The following is a 20,692-nucleotide window of genomic DNA, read 5'->3' on the forward strand; positions in this document are numbered from 1 at the left end:
GCCCCCTCCCTCAGCCCCACTCTGTGCCTCTCCTGGGCCAGGCTGGGGTGAAGGCCCCTGGGACTCCAGAACCCTCTGATACATGCTGCCTGGAAGCTGGGAGGGGATTCAAGATGACAGACAAACCTCCACGCTGGCCTGGAGTCACTGGGGACACTGAGTCACACTTTGGCAGAGCCTGGTGACCAAGATGACATGGAACTTTTTTTTTTCATTGTTTTATTGTTTGGCTGCACCAGGTCTTAGTTGTGGCATGAGAGATCTTCAGTCTTCACTGCGGCATTCAGGATCTTTAGCTGTGGCATGTCAGATCTAGTTCCCTGATCAGGATCGAACCCGAGCCCCCTACATTGGGAGCTCAGAGTCTTAGGCAGTGGACCACCACACATAGAACTTGGTAGGATCCTAAGAGACCTGTCATAGAACCTGGGGACTGCCCCCCAGCATGGATGAAGGGTACGGGAAACGACTGGCCCTGGGGTCTGGGGGTTCCAATCTGCTCAGGTGCATCAGGTGGTGGATACTTAATAAGCCCCTGCTGTGTACTCAACGGAGAAGGCAATGGCACCCCACTCCAGTACTCTTGCCTGGAAAATCCCATGGACGGAGGAGCCTGGTAGGCTGCAGTCTATGGGGTTGCTAAGAGTCAGACATTAATGAGCGACTTCACTTTCACTTTTCACTTTCATGCATTGGAGAAGGAAATGGCAACCCACCCCAGTGTTCTTGCCTGGAGAATCCAGGGATGGGGGAGCCTGGTGGGCTGCTGTCTCTGGGGTCGCACAGAGTCGGACACTACTGAAGCGACTTAGCAGCAGCAGCAGCAGCAGTGTACTCAAAGGCAGCCCCGCCTCTTCCCAGCCTCCCCATAGCTGCCCCAGGGAGAAGGGATTTGTTTCCATTTCCCAGGGAGATGAAAAAAGGCACAGCACCCCACAAATGCTCATGCCAGGGCCCTGCGCCCAAACGACACACACCCAGAAGCAAAGATTCGCCATCAGCCCTACGGTCTGCAGACATGGCTCCCCAGCAGATCTCAGACCCAAGCCCAAATTACAAGCTCAAACCACCCCTCCAACAAGGACTGGCAGGCCCCAAATACAAATACACACCCTGGATGCTTACGCTCATTTTATTATAAAAAAATACAGAATCCAAAGTTGATTGTGACGGAGTTGGGGAGGCCCCGTCGCCAGCTCCAGGCGTGGCAAGGCCGCCCGCCCATGACCCCTACAAAAGCCCCCGCACCGCCGGCGTGCCTGAGCCGGCTCCCAGCGGCCACGCACCATATATATTTATATATAATATATATAAAACACAGATCAGGAAAGGCGGGTAGAAATATGAAATCTGTATAAATGAGCTGTTTACTTCATTAAAGTGTCTTCCGGAGGGGGTTTCTTTTTTGGGTGGTGATGTTCAACACCCCCCTCCCCCCAGTTTTGTTTTGTCCTGTTTTCCTTTTTTCTTACAAACATTAGTCATAGAGGAGAGGAAAGGGGGTCTGACAGACAAAGGAGCTTATTGCGAAGTGCAGCTTCTACACTAAAAAGTCTACCCCACCCCCCCGCCAAAATAAAAGACCCTCCCCCCAACATGAAGGGGTGAGGAAAAAAAGAAACATTCCAGTCCATCCTCAGGAATACAGTAAAAATAAATCACAGTATATACTTGCTGGCTCTATTTACAGAAATGTAATGTCTTCTCTGCCTCTGGGGTGACTGTGTGAGGCTGAGGGGATGAGGGGGCCTAAGACATCGCTAAGATACTAGGATGCTATGATTCCCAGGACCAGGGCTCCATGGCGACCTCCAGTGAAACCTCGTGGTTTCTGCTGTGGGAGACAATGACCGGGAGAGAGGAGGGGAGAGCTGGGTTGATGGGGGTCTGAGGGCCCATGGACCAGAGTCAGGGGAACTCACTACCTGCCTGCCCCTTCTGCCTCAGGCCAGCCTGTCCCAGGGTACCTGGGGGTCCACTCCACGGTCACCTCCAGCCAGGACCAACAAATGGAATGACCAGGCCAGGGGTCCCTGGTTCCCCTTCTCCCAGTGGGCCGGGAACCCCTGCCCCATCCATCCATTCTGTTTCCTTCCCAAAGTCACAGGCGACAGCAAGGAATAAATTAAATTAGAAACTCAAGTCTTTCCGATCCAACCATGAAAAATACACTCAAAACAAAACAAAACAAAAATCCAACATTGCCAAGAGGTCCCCTGGTTCACCAGGGCCTCCAGACAAGACGGCGTGGCCACGAGCTGGGTGGACAACCAGCCTCTCGGGCACGGGTTGGGGGGGCCTCGGCTGCCCCCGCCCTGGCCAGCCTGGGACGTGTGGACAGCCCTGCCTCACAGAGCAGCACCAGCGGCGGGAGGAGCGGCGTCTCTATTTGGTCTCAGAGGCGGGCCATCGAGGTGGAGCCAGCGTCCTCTGGCGGGCTAGGAGCCCAGGAGGGTCCACAGCACGGGGACAGTGCTGAGGAAGAGCTGGCAGCTGCCCAGGCCACTGCAGGAGTTATTGCTGGTGAAGATGGGCTCGGGGGCCTCATACAGGGTCTCGTCTGTAGGGGGACAAAGAGACAGGGTGGTCAGTGGCAGGCCCACCCACCCCCACCCTGCTTCCTAGACCTCAATACCCAGTGTTGTTAAACATCTCAGTTTCAGGACTTCCCTGGAGTGGTTAGGACTCCAGGCTTTCCCTGCAGAGGCCACGGGTTTGATCCTTGATTGGGGAACTATGACTGCACACGGTGCACAGTGCAGCCAAAAACAAAATAAAATCAAACAGCAAAAATTAAAAAACAGTGTAACCAGATGATTGGCCTGAGATCATGACCCTGCTCTAAGGGATCTATGTCCCTGTACCTCTGGGGCAACGCCTCCAATACAGAGTGTGGCAACCAGCAGGAGCCCAATAAATGTGCCTGGAGTTGGGTAAAGTGGTGAGGCCATGGGAATCCCCCTTCCCTCTGAGCATCACGATGTTTCAAGAGCTCAGAACATGGATATTCTAGAGAACTTTCCTGAAGCCCACTCTGGGTAAAGAGGGCTTCAGCCTCAGGGAGGCCCAGCTGCAGACTTCAACCTTCATTCTTTCTTAAATTTATTTGTTTTTGGTTGCACTGGGTCTTCATTGCTGCACACAGGCTTTCTCTAGTTGCAGTAGGCGGGGGCTATTCTTCATTGCGGCATGTGGGCTTCTCATTTTGGCTCCTTCTCTTGCTGCCGAGCACGGGCTCTAGGGACATAGGCTTCAATAGTTGTGGTGCACAGGCTTAGCTGCTCCACAGCATGCTAGGGATCGAACCCACACCCTCTGCACTGGCAGGAGGATTCTTAACCACTAGCCCACCAGGGAAAAACTGAAACTTCATTCTTGAAGGTCTGACATGGCCCCATTTGCAGGGCCTGTCCCAGCCATTGGTGAAATTGTGGGACTCCCTAGGGTACGCTGTCACCACCTCCTTCCTGATTCCACCGACCACTCAGTGGGTTCTATAAGTTGAGGACCCCATTGACCCCCAAGCACTTACTGGTTGGCCTCACATAAACCTTCAGTCGCAGGCAGGGTCGGTCCACAGCATTGGGCGGTGTGGCAGCTGGAAGAGAGGGGCTGGGGATTAGTAGAGCAGGGGACTGTTGGTGCCTGGGACCTCTTGGGACTGCATCTCCTTCCCCATGCCCGTGACCCAAGCCTGACCCCAGGTAGGGGAATCCATACATAAAACTCCTCATCATACATCAAAGGCCCAGACATAATGCCCATGAATTCCCAGAAGTCTTCTTGCATGCTGCCCTTGCCCCTCACTTCGCTGACTCCTAACCCCAGAGATGGGGGTGGGGTGTCTATGTCTGACTCCATCTTACCCCAGGGCAGCACAGGACAAGGTTCAAAGGTGATGAATAAAAGTGTGTGTTTTCAATAAGCAAATAAAGGGAATCCCCTGGCAGTCCAGGAGTTTGATCCTTCATCAGAGAACTAAGATCCCACATGCCACACAGCCAAAACCAAAACAAAACAAAATCAAATAGCAAAAAAACCCCACAAACAAATGATTGACTTGAGATCAAATCCCTGCTGTCAGGTATCTGCGATGTTGGCAAGTCACCCCCTATCTAGGCCTCATGTGGCCCAAGGTAGGTGCTTTGGTGTGCATGTACACTCAGTCGTGTCCCACTCTTTGTGATCCCATGGACTGCAGCCCACCAGGCTCCTCTGTCCATGGGATTCTCCAGGCAGGAATACTGGAGTGGGTTGTCATGCCCTCTTCCAGGGGACCTTCCCGACTCAGGGATCGAACCCACATCTCTTGCGTCTCCTGTATTGGCAGTCAGATTTATTTATCACTATGTCACCAGAGAAGCCCCAACTGGGTGACTGCCTGAGCCCACTAGGCCTGGGAAGGAAGCAGCATCCGGCCTCCCTTGGACAGTGACCCACAAGGCCCGGGGTCACATGGAGGTTGAAGTGCATTGAGTCCTCACACCTAAAATTCCACCACAGGGTTCCCTGCTTCTTGGTCCACTTTGGGGACAGGAGAGGTCCAATAGCACTGGCCATGAGTCAGGAGAGAGGGGCTTGGGGGCCAGGCTGGGGACAGGGAGGGAGGCCTCAGGCTATGTGGGTGGTGGGCTTCACACAGGTGAACAGGTGCAGGCACCCACATGGCTGCGGCCAGGCCCATCCCCGCCTTTGTTCTTGGCCGGTCCTCTTTGTGGCCGTCACCTCTGCCTGCCCCCAAGAAGTCCCTCGTGCTGGGAGATGAAGATAAAAAGCACGTAATAAAAATAACATTCGTCACAGAGATAGGACGAATAATTACAATAATTATCTTTATGAAACTCCCATCTCGGAAAGAAAAATGTAATTTTTCTTACATTACAGGGACTTAATTTAAACACCTTCTTCCCCTCCCCCACCCTCTTCTTCCTTGAATTAAAAGGAAAAAATCCAAATAGAGCAGAGAAAGGAGGAAATGGAGCCTCGTAGAGTTTAATTTGACTCAGCGGGAACCAGGGTGGTGAGGCGCTGGGTCCCTCCCGGAAGCCCAGGGCGGGGGTTGGGTTGGGGGGTAGGGGGGCCTCCCCACCTGCTCCCCATCAGTCTCCAGGATGCTGAGAAATGGGGCCGCACAACCCCTCAGAGCCAGCGCCTTGGGCCCAGGTGGATTTCCTGGGCCCCCATCTTGGCAGGGGCTATGGGGGACCGTCCTGTTCTCAGATTCTCAGAGACTAGGGGCTGCTGAGGCCTGGCTACTGGGAACTTGAACTCTGGGCACACTCCGCCACACCAGGCCCTGCCCTTGGCATTTGGTGGGGAGGAGGAAGAAGGGGGCCCTCGGGAGCCCCTAACCCCAGCAGAGGAGGGGACAGTTTACCGGCTCGACTCCCCCAGGCCTACAGCACAGCATGAATGCCAAGTGGACCTGGACCAAGGCTGCCTCCGACCTTGAACCGCCTCCACACTCCTCTGGGAATCTGGTACGAGGGGAAGGGACGGGGTAGGCCTGGGAGATGCCTGCCCGGTTCACGGTGTGTCCTCCATCCCTCCTCCCCGACCAGACTAGGCAGGCCTAGTTTCTGGCTTCAGTGCAACATGGGGTGGGCCCCCCTGGTCTCAGGGTAAGACGAACTGACCGTGGGGCCACTGGCTCAGTAGCCCAGAGGCTGACCTGCAGGCCGAGGGCGCGAGGATGGAGACCAGAGGCCCCGGCAGAGAAGAGAGGAGGAAGGAGGGAGGAGGAGGGGAAGGGAGACGAGGGGGAGGAGGAGGGAGCCCGCCCCCACTCACAGATGTAGTAGTACTCGTGGCCCGGGCGGAACTCGAAGCCCAGAGAGAAGGGCGTGAAGAGCTGGAACTTCTCGGAGAACTTGAGCGGGCCCCCGGGCGCCGCGGGCCGGTTGCACTCCCAGCGCTTGAAGCCGCGCTGCCTGTGGTCGCAGGAGGCGTGGCCTTCGCCGTTGACCATGTACAGCACATAGTGCTCCATGCGCTCGGCCGGTGGCAGCGGTGCCCCGTAGTGCGGGCAGTAAATGTCCAGGTAGTCGTTGATGCTCACCTCTACGGTGTAGCCGCCGCCGTCGTCTGCTGCGCCCGCGTGGAACCTGAGGGCGGGGCCGGCAGTCAGCGCGGGGGAGGAGGGCTCAGGGATGCGGAGCAGGGGCCGGGAGTAGGGTGAGGGGTTAGTGCAGGAGAAAAGGGAAAGTTAACAGATGGGGTAAATGGGGAGGGGTCATTGGTCAGCGCAGGGAAGGGGCAGGGCCTGGGGATGGGGAGCCCGGGGAGGGTGTGGAGTTGATGGGTCAGTGCAGGCGGCAAGCGCAGAGTCAGCGAAAAGGTAAATGGGGAGGGGTCACTGGTCAGCACAGGGGGATGGGGAGCCGTGGGAGGGTGTGTGGGTGATGGGTCAGTGCAGAGGAAAAAGGTAGGTCGGAGATGGGGGAAGGGTGAGGGGTTGCGGGGTGGGGGGTGGGGGGTGGGGGGGACACCCTGCCTACAGTCAGGTGCCAGGGTCTGAGCCCATGGTCCCCTGCCTGGCACAAAAACCTTGCCACACCAAGGCCAGAGCAGGTGCCTGGAGACCCAGACTAGCCCTGAGCCCCAGGCCCACCGTGAGGTTTGTCCCAGGGACGAGGGCCTGCCCCCAGGCATTCTGGGTAACCACATGCACCCAAGCAGGTGCCCTGTGACTCACAGCCCCCCAGACCCTCAATTCCCTGCAGAATCCACATCTGGGCCCTTTAGCCACAACAGGCGTGGCACAAGATATCCCCCCCCCCCCACCAGGAAGTCCCACTCCAAAGGCTTTAACTGCTTGACTTCAATGCCCCCTCCTCCAGGCAGCCCTCCATGCCATCCCCAGAGATAACCTCCTGTTTTCCTTCTGCAGATCTGCCTGCCAAGAAGACCCAGGGTACCTGGGACACAGGTCAATGATCCCTGCCTCTCTGAGACAGGCTTGGCCCCTCTCCTGTATCCCTGGGGTGGGGGGGGGGCTTGACATGAAGGATGCTCAGACACCCTCATCCCTCAGTCCAACTCAGGGGTGCCCTGGGTTTGACCCCCCTCAGCCCCAACCCTTCCACCCTGAGTGACATTTTTCATCCTCCCTCCAGAGCCTCCAAAATCTGGCAGCTACCCCACAACTCCCTGATTCCCCACCCCTGACACCTTAGCTCACCAGCTCTGCCCCCAGCCTTGGCCCTGGAGGTCTCCTCAGCTGTCATAGAGCCTATACCCCTTTCCCTGGGGGCCCCCTTGACCTAGCCTCATCAGGCAAGGATGGAGGTCAGCTGAGCGAGGGACAGGGCGCTCCCCTTCCATCAATGCCTCCGGCTACAGCGCCAGGAGCCTTTAGATCTCCGGGACGCAGTCCCCCGGGTCCCAGTCATGTAAACGCGGCCTGGACTGAGGGGGGACAAGGGGGCCTCCCAAGAGGGGATTATTAGCACATAAAAGGCCTGGCAGCGGAGGGTTGGGGGCAAGCTCCCCCACCTCCTCCCTCCTCACACCAGCAGGGAAACTGAGGCCTGATGAGGGGCGGCAGCAGTGAGGGAGGGCGAGGCCACTGGGGCCCCGGCCCCGCCGCTGCCTCTGTGCATGCCCACGTGCCAGCTGCCCCGTACCACGGAAGGGAGCAAGGCGGCCCCCATACCAGGAGCACTAACTGGCACAGCCGGCACCTGAAGGGGTGGCTGGATGATCACATGGCATTGGCTGGCCCCCCACCACCCCGAGACCGTGTCAGGCAGGGGTGAGGGCTCCGGGGACCCTTGAGCTGGGAAGAAGGCAAGCAGGGGACTGGCCCATGGTGCCTCAGTTTCCCCACCCGTCAGGAGGGCCCCCGGATGATGATATCAAGTCTGTGGCTGAAGTCAAAGTTCAGAGAATTTCAGGTTGGGAAGTAGGGGGAGTGGATTAAATCCCAGCCCTTCCCTGCTGCACTGGGTTCACCCAGGAATAGGGTGCCCACTCCCTCCCGCAGAGGTGGGAAGGCCTTTGCAGAATAAATGTGTCTGGCAGTGCAGGTCCACTGGGGGCCGAGAAACCTCATCTGGTTCCAACCCAGGATGGAGCCCAGCTGGGTCTTCCCTTCTCTTCTCAAAGACTCAGTTTCCAACTCTGTCATGGAGATGGTCCCTGAGGCGGATGGGAGAACTTCAGCTGTGCACACAGCAAGCACCCCATAGACACAGGGCAGCCCTGAGTGGGGCTAGGAGCCTGCCCATCCCATGGGCTGCTTTGCGGCTGGCCGGGCACAGGCGTCTCATTGACCAGCCGCGTCCTCCGGCCCCTTGGGCACGATCGATGCAGACGCTGCTCCAGGCTTTTTGAAAAGTCATTTTCACTCCTTCCTGGCCCCATTGAAAGCCCAATTGATCAACCGATCGATGACAGCCACGGCCCAGCAGCCGCCCAGGGACCCACCCTCACCCCAGCAGGCCCTGCAGGGGAGGCTGTGACGGGGAGCCATAGGCAGAGGTTGGGGAGTCCTGGTCCTGGCCTCTGAGCCTCAGTTTTCCCTCTTGTCCCTGGCTTGATGCCGGGGATGTCCGTTCAGTCTGGAAGAGGACGTGACTCCACGCAGGGCACTTCCGGAGAAAAGGTGGGCTGCATTGTCTCCCCTTTCTCCTGCCTGTCTTTCCCCATCATGCTGGCCTTCCTCCCCTCTTGACACCAGCACCATCAGGTCCCCCCAGCTCACCTTCATTAGAATATCTGTGGCCAAACCTGCTTTGCTGGGTCAGAGGCTGGACATCCAGGTCCCACTCGGGCCCCCCAAAATCCAGGACTCACTTTTCTGGGTATCCATCAGACCTCGCCATCCACTGGCTCAAAGCCTTCTATTGGCTCCCCATCACTCAGAACAAAATCCACAGTCCTCCCAGGCTCATGGGGCCTCATATGGCCCCCACCCACAACCTCATCACCCCCTGACTTCCCCAGCTCACTCCCTTCCAGCCATGCCAGCCTCGGGGCTGCTCCTGTTCCTGTCCCAGGGCCGTTGCACACACTGTTCCCTCGGCCTGACAAGCCTTTCTGTACTTTCCCCAACTCATATCTTTTGGACATCATTGTATTTATACCGTTACACTGTCTGCCTTCTGGGGGTCAGCCTCCTTCTCTGTACCTTGCTTGGTGGCCAGCATGAGCCCAGTATACAGTGGTGCTCAATACATGTTTGTTAGTAGGTCAAAGGCCAAACGCTCAAGGTCTTTGAGGTGATAGAGTCATGGGGAGCAGAAAGCTGCCTCAAGGTGGGGAAACCGGGACCCCCAGGCAGGTGGATCCCAGGAGAAGCCCCACCCACCTATCCCCACACCTGAGCTCTGGGAGCCAAAATGGACATTTTTCTCCCTTCCCTGCTCTAAAATAGCCATGGCCTTGTATTGGCATTCCCAGTTCCAAGCTGGCACCTTGCCCCTGCTCAGGGTGGCATCAATGGAGGGGAGATGGACCCCACCCCAAGCCGAACCTGGTGAGAGCAAGACAAAGCCTTCATTTCCTCCACCAGTGCCGAGGCCTGATATGCAAATGATCCCTGGGAGCAGTAGATACAGATCGAAATTCTCACTAAGGGGTTAATGACTGACTTGGGATGGTTCCCAGACACAGGGCTCCCCGAGGCTTCAGACCTTCCCGCCCCCAACTTCTACACCTTCACCCCCAGTGGTTCACCCTGCCTGCCCCCTGCCAATGTCCACCCTGCAGGCAGCCACTCCAACCCCACCTACCACCCCTTCCTCTGGCAACCACCCGGCCTGCAGCTAATTAGCTCCAGTCAGGCGACAGTCAAGTCATTAGATGCTAACAGCACAGAAACTAATTAGGAGTCTCACCCGAAATGCGAGTGGGGTGCTGGGCTGCCTTCCCAACCTGGAAACTGAGGCAGGGGTGGGCAGGCGGGGGAGTGTGTCCCCTTCACTCTCCGACTCTCTGTCTCTTGTCTCCCTGGTCTGAGCCATTTCACAGCTCCTACTAAAGGGCTCAGAGATGCCAATGAAGACCCCAGCAAAGAGACACCCAGGCCTGCCCAAATGGACAGCAGAGCCTCCAAAGGCCAAGGCTGGAACCTCACTGAAAATTAGGGCCTCAGGACTTCCCTGGGGATCCAGTGGCTAAGACTCCATGCTCCCAATGCAGGGGGCCTGGGTTCCATCCCTGGTCAGGGAACTAAATCTCACAAAGAAGCTCGAAGATCCCGCGTGCTGCAACCAAGACCTGGCACAGCCCAATAAATATATAAGAAAAGGCTTTCAAGAAAAAGGAAAGAAAATCATGGCCTCACGATAGTGCAGCATCAGCTGAGAAAGGACGATTATGGCCTTGTGGGTACAGGGTAAACTGAGGCACGGGCCCCACCATGGGAAGCAGGAGGTGAAACAAATGGGGCGGGGTGGGTGGGGAAGGTGAGGGAAGGGCCGCAGGGTCAGCCCACACCCCACCAGGCCTTGGTCTCAGGCAGGAGGAGGCCCGGGTGCCCAGTCCACGGGGCATGCCTGCCTGGGTCACCCCGCCCTCCTCAGCCCCCACCGTGTGTATGGTGTCCCCGCACTCCTCAGCCAGCCCCAGACCTGCATGCCTCTCAGAGGGGGTCCCCCCACTGGACATAACTTCCTCCTGACCATGGGTAAATCACTTTCCCTGGGTTCATGAAACGGGGGCATAATGGGGAGCCCGACCCATGAAGTGGACAGGCGAGATGAGGGGGTGCGTGGCCAGGGTGGCAAACAGAGCCCCTCGAAGTCAAGACCCCGCATGGGAGTGGGTATGGGGGTGAGCCCCCACCGGGGCCAGCCCGCAGAGCTCGGAATCTGGATTGTGTGCTCCAAGCTCTCAGCTGTGTGTCTGCAATGGGGCAGCACAAAGGTGGCCGTGCCCTTCCTTGCCTGGCCCACTGGGCAGGGGACACAGTCGAGCCCTCCTTTTGGAACTGTCCACCACAGACAATTTCCCCAAAGCAATGCCAGGGGGATGGGGGTTGAGGCTGGTCCGTGCTGGGTGCCTTGGTGAGGGGAGGGGACCTGCTGCCGAGGCAGGACCCTGCATTGGGCTTGGCTCAGGGGCTGCAGAACAAGCCATTGAACCTGCAGGAACCCTGACTCCCAGACCCCCCGTTCACACACCTGCGCATCCCAAGGTCAGCTACCTCTGCACCTGCGGCCTCGAGGGACCCATGACCCTCAGGGGACATCTGCTGAGGGCCCCTGAGGTCAGAGATGGCTGCCCCTTCCCCGGGCCCAGCTCCCAGGTAGGCTAGAGGCCAGTCCCTCCCCTTCCCCCAGTCGTGAGCTTGGCTGCTGCCTCAGTTTCCTCCTCTGTACGCTGAGCTGCCCAGGGTGGGGGTGAGAGGCAGTTGTCCACCGTGGGGAGAGACCAAGGCTGGGGAAAGGGAGCCTGTGGATCCCAGCCTCAGAGCCCAGGCTACCAGCAGGTGGGGGCACCTCAGAACTGGTCCCTACCCCAGCACTGCGGTTCCCCCTGCTGCATAACCACCTGAACCTCGCCGCTACTGCAGATACACTGTGGGCCGGCCTGGAGCCTCCCTGCTTGTCTGCAGGGAGGAATGGCCTCCATTTCCTGTCCCCGTTGGGGGCCTCTGGTCCCTTGGGGTCACATCCATGCCTCGCCCGTCCACACCGGGGCCCGCCCTGCTGCCGTCCGCAGAGGGGCACAGCCCGCCACCCCACTTCACAGAGGAAACACAACGCAGGGGCTCTGAGCAGCCAAGCCACTAGCCCAAGGGCTTCCCAGATCCCCAAGTCCAAGCTCCAGCCCTCCATGGCCCCCCAGACCACACCCTCAGACCCCAAGACTCCTGGGTCCATGGGTCCTCACTCTCCAAGTCCCCCTGAAGTCGAGTGGATGAGCTTCTTTCAAACAAAACAAAAAAGCCTCATGCGGCAAAATATGGCATCACCCCCTTCAAAGCCGGTTCTCTGGAAGCCTGGGCATGGTTGGCAGGCACCAGGGGTGCCTGACACCCCCACAGGGAGGACGTAGTCCTAGTCACTATCTTCCCCCTGGTCATTTGAGACGGGAACGTGGCCGCTGCCCACACGCAAGGGCAATCAGGACCCCAGTCAGGGTCTGCACCACTGGGTCCACCCAGGCTGCAGACTTCCAACCAGGTGGAGGACTCAGGGACAGGAGGGTCCCTGCCGGTGCCAGCTCTGAATATCGATGGCCCCTCTGCACCATGGGCAGCCAGGAGCCCAGCCCACAGGACCCGGACACATACCCCCAGCAGGGACCCACCTGGGCTAGAGGAGGGGGTGGAGGAGTGGTCAGGTGGGCACGGAGGGCAAGCTGTGACCACCCCCCTCTGGTGTGGGCTGTCAGCCCCCGCACCGGGGCCCCCAGAGCCAGGCCGTACACACAGACATGTGTGCGCGCCATGAAGACATTCCAAAGACACACGTGCACCCCACATACAGACACACCTTCTCCCCAGGTGTTGATCTGCATGCACAGATACACACGCACACTCCACATCCAGACACACTGCTGCAAACATGCATGCACCCTGCACACATGTGTTCTCCAGGCACACATATGCGGAAACGTGTGCAGACAACACAGGGCCAGGGCTGCCAAACACACATAGGCACTTCAGTATCTGTGTGGCACTGGGGGTGGGCAGTGTGTGTGCTCCATGCACACAGCTGTGCACCTCCCAGGCCTTGGGACCCCCAAACAGCATGGGAAAGAACACGCAGCTACAGGGCATACGTGCCCTGCAGCCCAGCAAGCCTCCGAGGTGTCCCTGCACCCCCGCAGCCCCAGAAGCAGCCCGCCAGGATGCCCGGCCCAGTCCAATCTGGCCACAGACAGGCCCAGAGACACCCGACAGCCAGACCCACAGTGCCCAGCTCAGGCGGGGACAGGACGGATAAACGGCTGAACAGCTGGCCAGTGAGGGTGCAGGGGTCCGTGGCTGGACCCAGTCTCCACCCTTCAGCGGCGGTGGAGGTGGGTGCGGGGCTCCCTGGCAGCGTCGGCCAGCCTCGTGTGCACAGGAAATCCACGGCACAGCAGGAGAACGCAATTGGGGAAACACAGCCACACACTCATTACCTCGGCGCAGGTACAGGCCAGCCAGGCGAGGGTGGCCAGCCTTACTGCAGCACTGCCTGGGCCTGGTGGTCCTCCACCAGCCCGCATGCATCCCCGTGGCTCCTCTGCTGCCTGACAGTACCCCACCCGAGGCGGCCCAGCCCTGGCTCGGTCCCCTTCCCAACGCACGGTGCCTTTTGTGTGTGCCCCCCTCTCTCTCTGCACAGCCTGTCCCTGCGTTTCCTGGCTCCTCTGCTGGCCGCCGCCACCAGTCTCCCTGTTTCGACCCCATTCTTGCCTGTCCCCACACAGGCCTGTCTCTCATCTCTGCTCGAGGCACTGCCTCCCATATCAGGCCCACCCGCCTACTTCACACCTCTCCCTGCATCCTGGCAGCTGCCCCTGCAACTGGGCACCCTCAGAAAATGTCCATTCCGGGTGCCCTCAGAGCCTGAGGCTGGGCAGCAACCTCCTCCTGTGCCCGGCACTCACCCAGTCACTGGACACAGATTCTGCTCCAGACACCCCAGGATACCCAACCTCCCAAGGAGGCCACCCTTTAGCAGAGATCCCCAACCATGGCGGTGAACGAAGCCCTGATTCTTGACCCAACCGGGCTTCCCAGGCGGAGGGTTCCTGGGACCCCAGGCCCCGCTGCAGGAAGTAGGGGAGGTCACCTCCCACCCAGGACACCCCAAGCAGGAGGACGCAGAGGAGAGACCAGTCCTGACCGCCAGGGTCTGTGCTGGACAGTGAGGCTGTCCCTTCGGGCGCTGGTCAGAGAGAGCTGTTGGGTCAGCAACAGGAGGCAGCTGAGCGGCTGGACAGAGCCGGCCTCAGGGGCTGCCTCCTTCCCAGCCGGCATCCCGCCTGCAGCCCTGTAGCAGGTGGGGCAGCGGCCGGGCTCCTCCGCAACCCCCTTCTGTCCCCGTTGGAAGCTCCTGGCGGGTCTGGCATTTGCTAGAACAAAGGACAGGCCATGCTGGGACGGGATTCTGAGACTGAAACCAAAAACTTGGGCCGGGGAAGCGCTGCCCGCTGGGCTCCCTGCTTGGCCGCAGGGAAGAACCATAATCAAACCCACATGTGACCAGTGGGGCGGGTGGTGCAGGGAACCCGCTCCACAGCAGCCTGGCCGTCCCTCGTCGACCCCGGATCTCTGCCCTCAGCCCTGGGGCTGACCCCACAGCCAGGCAAATGAGGGGGGTGTCCGCATGGGCTCCCTGCCCCGACCTGGGACACAGGCTGCCCTGGTCCCAGGGCTGGCCTCAAAGACGGTCGTTTATGCAACTTTCTGCAGGAGGACCGAGGACAGCAGGAGACGGCGAAGGGATGGCGGGGTACTGCTGGCTTGGAAGGCAGGCAGTTCGGCTGGCTCTTGAAAACCGAAAGAAAGTGACTGCAGGCAGAGGATCAGGGGGCGGGGAGGCCGGCGCCCCTGCCCCCACGTGCAGCCCAGCTGGCCTGGATATGACCGTGACCCTGACGGTGGGGGGGACCAGGAGCTGTAGGACCCTAGAACCCATCTCCCATGGGACCCCTCAGCCCACTCCCTCTTCCCAGACCCCAGATGGTCCGAGGCTTCCACTGCTGACCAGGATGTGGTCAGTCCCCAGCAAACTTTTCTCGCTGGAGTAGCAGGGGCTCCCGCTGCCCCCAGACTGTACTCAGTACCCGACCTAGAGGAGGTCTGCAGGCAGGCGGGTGGGGCACCTGGGTCCTAGCCCCAGATCTGCTCCCCTCACCGTGACCTTGAGCCAGCTGCTTGGCCCCTCCATACCTCAGTTTCCCAGTCAGTGAGAGGAGGACAGTGGAGAACACTGCCTGATCAGGACTCTGGGGACAGACCCCGAGCCTCCTCTGTGCCTCAGTCTCTCCGTCCCTTTGAGACCCCGGACCAGGGACCCCCCTGAAGCAAATGTGGACACTGGTCCACCGAGAGGGACATTCCAACTTCCCCAAGTTCATCTGGGGAGCCTCCGACAGAACACGCCTGAGGAACCCTCCCTTGCGGGGCCACGGTCCCCCACCTCAGTCCCTCACCTTTGGGCGCGGCTCAGTGACAAGATTCCTGGGCATTCCCACCAACTCTAAAGCTAGCGGAGGTCCCCGGAGAGACCTGAGCATTGGGTCCCCCAAGAAAGGGGAGGGAATTCAGGGACAAACGGCTTCTGAGGGTGCCAGAGGGGATCCCCAAACTCCTGGGCCGGCGGCGCTCCGAGGCATGCAGGGCGCCAAGTCTCCCAAACCTGTAGGCGGAGGGGCGCCCCGAGGGGAGATGCACGCAGAGTGAGTCCCCCAAACTCCGGTGGCCGGAACTCCCTGGAGGCTCCCGTGGGAAGCGGGCGTCCCCACTACTGAGGGCAGCGCGCAGGGGCGCCCCGAGCCCGGGGTGGGAGGCCAGGCTGGGGTGGGGGAGTCCGGGGTCTCCCGGCGCGCGGTCCTCGCCTGCGGCCGCACTCACCTGGGGTTGCTGCGGTTCCAGTAGACGGCGTACCGGTCCGAGTTGGCGCGGGCGGCGTCCTCGCCGTGCGCGAAGGGCGGCGGCGGCAGCGGCAGCAGCAGCAGCAGCAGCGGCAGCAGCGGGCGCTGCGCGGGCGCCATGGCCCCGGTCCGGCCGCCGCGCTCGCCTGGCCGCCGCCTGCCAGCCGTCTCCGCCTCCTCCGCCGCCGCCGAGCGGGCGGGCGCGGGGCGGGCGGGAGGAGGGCGCGCCGGCGCTTGGAGATCCCCGGCCACCCCCGCCTGAGCGCGCGCGACCTCGGGCGCCGAGAAGTCAGGCGGCGGCGGGCGGGGCGCCGGGGTCGCCCCGGGCGCCTGCCCGGCAGCGCGGACACTAAGAGCGCGGGCCGTCACCACCGCACCCGCTGGGGAGGGGCCGGGGCTCCGGCCTTTGTCCCGCCCGAACGCCGGGAGGGCCGCGGGCGCCCCCTCCTGCCGTGCCCCGGCCACGCGGGGGCTGCAGCCCCAACCGCGCCCCCACCTCCCCATCCCCCTGCCCCGCCCAGACCGTCCTGGAGGCCTCCGCCGGTCGGGCTGCTTGTACCCTCTGCCCCAGGTCCTGCCCCCTGTCACCCCAACTCTGTGGGGCCCTGAGTGCACATTCCTTATCATGGGGGCTGGACCCAGGGTCCGGATTGTTCTCAACCACCTCCATTCAAGCCAGCAATCTGGTCTGCAGAGTCAACAGGCCAAAGGAACAGAAGACCCAGAAATGGTTCACCGCCCTGTGCCCTCCCACACTCAAACCCGGACCTCAGAATTCTAACCCAGGCTCCCCCAACACCAAGCCACCCTGTCCAGCCTGGTGAAGGGTTTTGCAGTCTCACTGCCCAAAATGGGAAGTCAGCGGCCGCTGCTGCCTCCCTGCAGGACCCCCGACACGCACACCCCTCACCGGGGTGGTCAATTCTCACTGAGTCTGTCTCCTGTCTAGGAAAGAAAACAGAAATCCTGACCTCAGCCACGAAAGGTACCAGGCATAGCAGGTGCCCAGTATACCCAGGAGCCCAGACTGGGGTCCAGGCCAGCAGGAGGTGGGAGGACAGGGAGTCTAACCAGGGAAAAGGGCAGGAAGGGTGTCTGGCAAGAGGGTGGAGCAGAGGGCTAGAGTGCTTGACCCATTTGGGGCACTCAAAGTGACCACTCCTGGGTGTGGGGAGCAAATTGGTTGGGAGGAAGCTGACTGTGGGCCAGGAACTTGGGTCCTGTTCTTCGTTTCTGCTCTTATTCTCCCTCACTAGACTGAGTTTCTGAAGGTACACTGTCACCAAGTGCTGGCTGGAAAGCGTCAGCAGTGCCCGGCCAGGTTCTACCTCTCTGGACTTGTTTCTCTTTTCCAGGCCTGGCCTGGAGCAGTCTGGGCGCCTAGAGCTGAAAGGTCATGCGTGAGGCATTATCAGAACTCCTTGCATAAAACTCACTAGAGCGGACAGAGCTTCACCACAGCCAGGTGGGGAGGGTAAATGCATTTCGGATGTGCTGGGGGCATGTGCCAGGTGTTCCCTGAGCATTCGCCTCCAGAACTTACCCCTCTTTGCTCAGGCCGCTCCCTGAGAGGCCTTCCCCTTTCCTCCTGTTAAATTTCAGTTCTTCCTTCAAGGCCTGTCCTCCCTGTGTTTCAGCCCTCCTCACCTCCAGCCCTACCCGCAAGGTTGTCTGTCCTCTGCCTTCCAGGGAACTCTGCCCATCTGTTTGGGGTGTTCTGGCTTCTGGATCTTGTCCATTGACTGTAGCTGCCAGAGTCTGAATTCCCAGGCCTGGCCTAGAGGGCTCCACACAGGAAGGTAGGAACATGCCCCCACCTCCCGCCCCCGGCAATGGCCGGGGCAGGCCCAGAGGTTGAAAGAGGACCAGAATTGGCCCAGGCTCACCTGGCAAGCCCTCCAAACAGTCCGTCTGGACCACTGGAGCCTGAGTCTGGGGCTCCAGCCACATAGGCCAGGCTTGGCCCAGGCTGGCTGGTCTGGCTCTCTGGGGAGTGATGGGGTGGCCACTCAGGGAGGCGTGGGGCCTAAGCCCAGGGACAGGGGCCATGAGCCCAGGTGGCCAGGGCTGGCTGCCAAAGGGGACCGCCTGGAAGCTCTCACTGCCCTGGGACGAGAGCCCCCTCCCATGTCATGAGACCTCAAGGGTGGGTGGTCTCCTCTGTCACACCCAGCAGGACTTGGACCTGCAGGGGTGGGGGTGTCGGAAGGGCACAGGGGCAAGGGGATGCCCTGCCTAAGGCCGGGATGGGTCGACTCATTTGCATGCAGGGGCCACCGAGGCGGGAGCTACCGCCGCTGCTGAGAGGATTTGAGCAGAAGCTCCGTTTTCCTTCTGTTCTCGTCTCTCTCTCAAGGTCAGAGCCCGAGCGGGGACAGGAACAAAGCGCACGTCCCCCATTCAACCTCCCTGTGCCCGCTGGCCGCTCCTGGAGGAGGGGGCCCAGGGAGGGGAGGGCAGGGCAGCTCCACGGCCTGGCCCCAGGCGAGGCGGGGACAGGGCCGCAGGCACAGCTGCCCAGCTGCCCTTGGGGACCCCTGCCTGGTGGGGACCGCTGTGGGTGCCCAGGAGGCTCTGTCCCCTTCCAGAGTGCGTGGCCATCCTGGCCTCCAGACCAGCCATCAGGAGGTAAGCTGAGGTCAGGGGTCATGGAGTCAAGGGTCAGAGGTCAGACTCACACTGGGGACAGGGGTCAGTCTTAGTTCAAGGTTCAATCAGGGACAGATGTCACTGAGAGCTGACTGTCAGCCTCAGCTTCAGACCCAGGACAGGGTCTTTTCTGGGGGTCTGTCCCTGTTCACAGTGGTCTCCTCTCCCAGGCTTGAAGGTCTGCCTCAGACTCTGGGAGGGTCTCAACTGAGCCAGGCACAGACCTGCCCCTAGCCTGTGCCCATCAGCTCTGGTCCACCACCCACCACCTGCTGCCCAACAACTGTGACCAATCACCCACTACCCACTATTCCCAGCCCAGCACCCACTAGCCTGACCCAGCACCCACCCCTGCTCACCCACTGCCCACCTCCCCCAGCACATCACCCAGCCCCCATCACCTGCCCACTGATCCCAAGTCCAGTGCCCACCACCCAGCACCCATGACCTGTGGTACTCCAGCCCATCGGCAGAATCGCCAGGGCTGGGGATCAGTGTCCAGGGCACCCTCAACCTTCAAAGGCCTCAGTGCGTTGGAGAAAGCTAAAAATATGCGTGGAGGAATTTCTCATTACAGAAAAAAGTAGATCAAATACATCACCTGCTTCGGCTCAAGAGTTTTTCAGGAGGCAGGAAGGGGTTGCTGGGAGGGTGGGGGCCTTGGTAGGTCTGGTGCTCCACAGACCCAGGTCAGAGCGGGGTGTGGTGTGTGTCCCCACGGGCAGTGGGAAGCAGGCATCTGCTGGCATGTGGGAGAGGTCTCAAGGAGAGCTCCCCAGGCTGTTACTAAGAATAAACAAACACACCTGTCCCTTTCTCTTGCTGATCAATTAAAATTCCCACCCTTGTGTCCAGTGTCCAATCAGGCCCCGAAACCTCAGCCCACATCTAACATCCCTGTAACCCCCGCAACCAGGCGCCTCCCCTGCAGTGTCCCTCCCTCCTCCTCCCCCCTCCCCACCTCCTCCCTACCCACCGTCCACCGTCCCAGTCTCAGGGCCCAGGACACAGACCCCTCCTCCCAGGGCCACCTGCCAGTCTGGGGACTAGACTATTGCTGTCCAAAAGAACTTCCCACAAGGACACAGGCACCACCAGCAGCTCCATGTGAGTACTGGGCACAGAACATGTGACAACAGGATAAGGAGCAGAGTTTCAGACATCACTTACTTTCAGCGAAGTTACATCTAAACAGCTGCTCCACAGGCAACACGGCTGTGGGCGGAGCCACGCCTCGGTGGGCACCCGGACATGAAGGGCTGCCAGGAGGAGGGAGGTGGTGGCTCGGACAGCCCAGGGAGCAGGAGATAGGGGGCCCTGAGTCCCACCGGAAGAATCGGGGGTCAGGGGAGAGGTCCCAGAACATCCAGAGGGCACAACTCCCTTGCCTGCTGACCCCAGGTGAGCAGGTGGCGGCCCTGTTGGGTCCTGGGGCCACGTCGGAGGGAGACCCACGTCAGAGCCGGCAGAGGAGCCCGCTCTCCAGGGAAGACGCCCGCTCTCCAGGGAAGATGCCTGGCCTTGACCACTGGCTACCCACTTTCTGAGCCCAAGGTGTCCAGTCTCCCCCGCCCCTACCTGGCCCCATTCCGCAGATGGGGATAGGAAGTTGGGGGCAGGGTGTCTTGTGCACAGTGAGCCACCCAAAAGCCAGAGACTCCCACGTGGCCCCAGCAGGCCAAGGGACAGTGACAGTGGGCGTGACAGTGGGCACTCCCCTGGTGGCGAGAGGAGGGGACGGACGTGGTGGGAGGGGCCTCAAGGGCGACACCCGTGCTCGAGTGTGGGCTTGTGTCCTCTGTGTGCATCTCGCATGCGTGGCTGCCATGTCGCGTGTCCCCGTGGCTGTGTGTCATGCCTATGCCCATGCATGAGTGCACAAGGTGGAGGAAGGTGCTGGAAGGCCTCCCGATCCGGCATGCACACGTACACACACGCATACACGTCCCTCCAGCCTGCCGGGCCCCAGGGCCTTTCATCTCGCGCTGACAGGCCCCTCTCCCGGCTTTTAGCCTCAGAGAACTTCCTGCTAATAGTGCATTAACCTTGGTGGGGGCTGCCAATTACTCGACACTAATGCGGGGGGCGGGGGGGGGGGGGACTGGTGCGGGCGCTGACTGCGCTAACAGGCGCAGGGGCCAGGTAGCGGGCGGGGCTCCCCTTCTCACCCAAGGGGGACGGGCAGGAGGCACGGGGCTGGGGGGGCACGCGGTGTGTTCCCAGCTCCGGATGGCAGAGCGTGGGGTCTCTCCTGACCTCATTAGAGTAATTAATGTGCCTTTTGAAGCTGGAGAAATCGCTCAGAGCTGTGGGAAAGGGGCGCAGATCACAGGGTGGGGGGGCCGTGGACGGTGTCTGCGTGCCTGTTAAAAGTGTGTCCCAGTGAGTCAGGCACAGAGAGAGCCCGAGTGACAGAGAGGGACAGACGGAAATGGAGGGGGGCCAAGGGAGAGGCAGTGCAGATGGTGAGAGACACCAATAGGGAGGTGAGCAAGGCTTCAGA

At 60.5% G+C, this 20,692-nt stretch overlaps 1 protein-coding gene across 1 annotated transcript; it reads right to left on the reverse strand.

The window, feature by feature from the left end:
• Positions 1-1,114: 1,114 nt before the first annotated feature.
• Positions 1,115-15,683, reverse strand: EFNA2 (ephrin A2). Its single transcript, XM_027546603.1, has 4 exons — positions 15,521-15,683; positions 5,791-6,104; positions 3,533-3,598; positions 1,115-2,560 (listed from the first exon to the last, which is right to left on the reverse strand). Exons 1-4 carry the CDS (start codon positions 15,658-15,660, stop codon positions 2,439-2,441), a joined length of 642 nt encoding a protein of 213 aa, XP_027402404.1. The 5' UTR covers positions 15,661-15,683; the 3' UTR covers positions 1,115-2,438.
• Positions 15,684-20,692: the final 5,009 nt, after the last annotated feature.

The sequence above is a fragment of the Bos indicus x Bos taurus genome, chromosome 7, assembly GCF_003369695.1.
Source record: "Bos indicus x Bos taurus breed Angus x Brahman F1 hybrid chromosome 7, Bos_hybrid_MaternalHap_v2.0, whole genome shotgun sequence".
In the NCBI taxonomy this organism is placed as follows: Eukaryota; Metazoa; Chordata; class Mammalia; order Artiodactyla; family Bovidae; genus Bos; species Bos indicus x Bos taurus.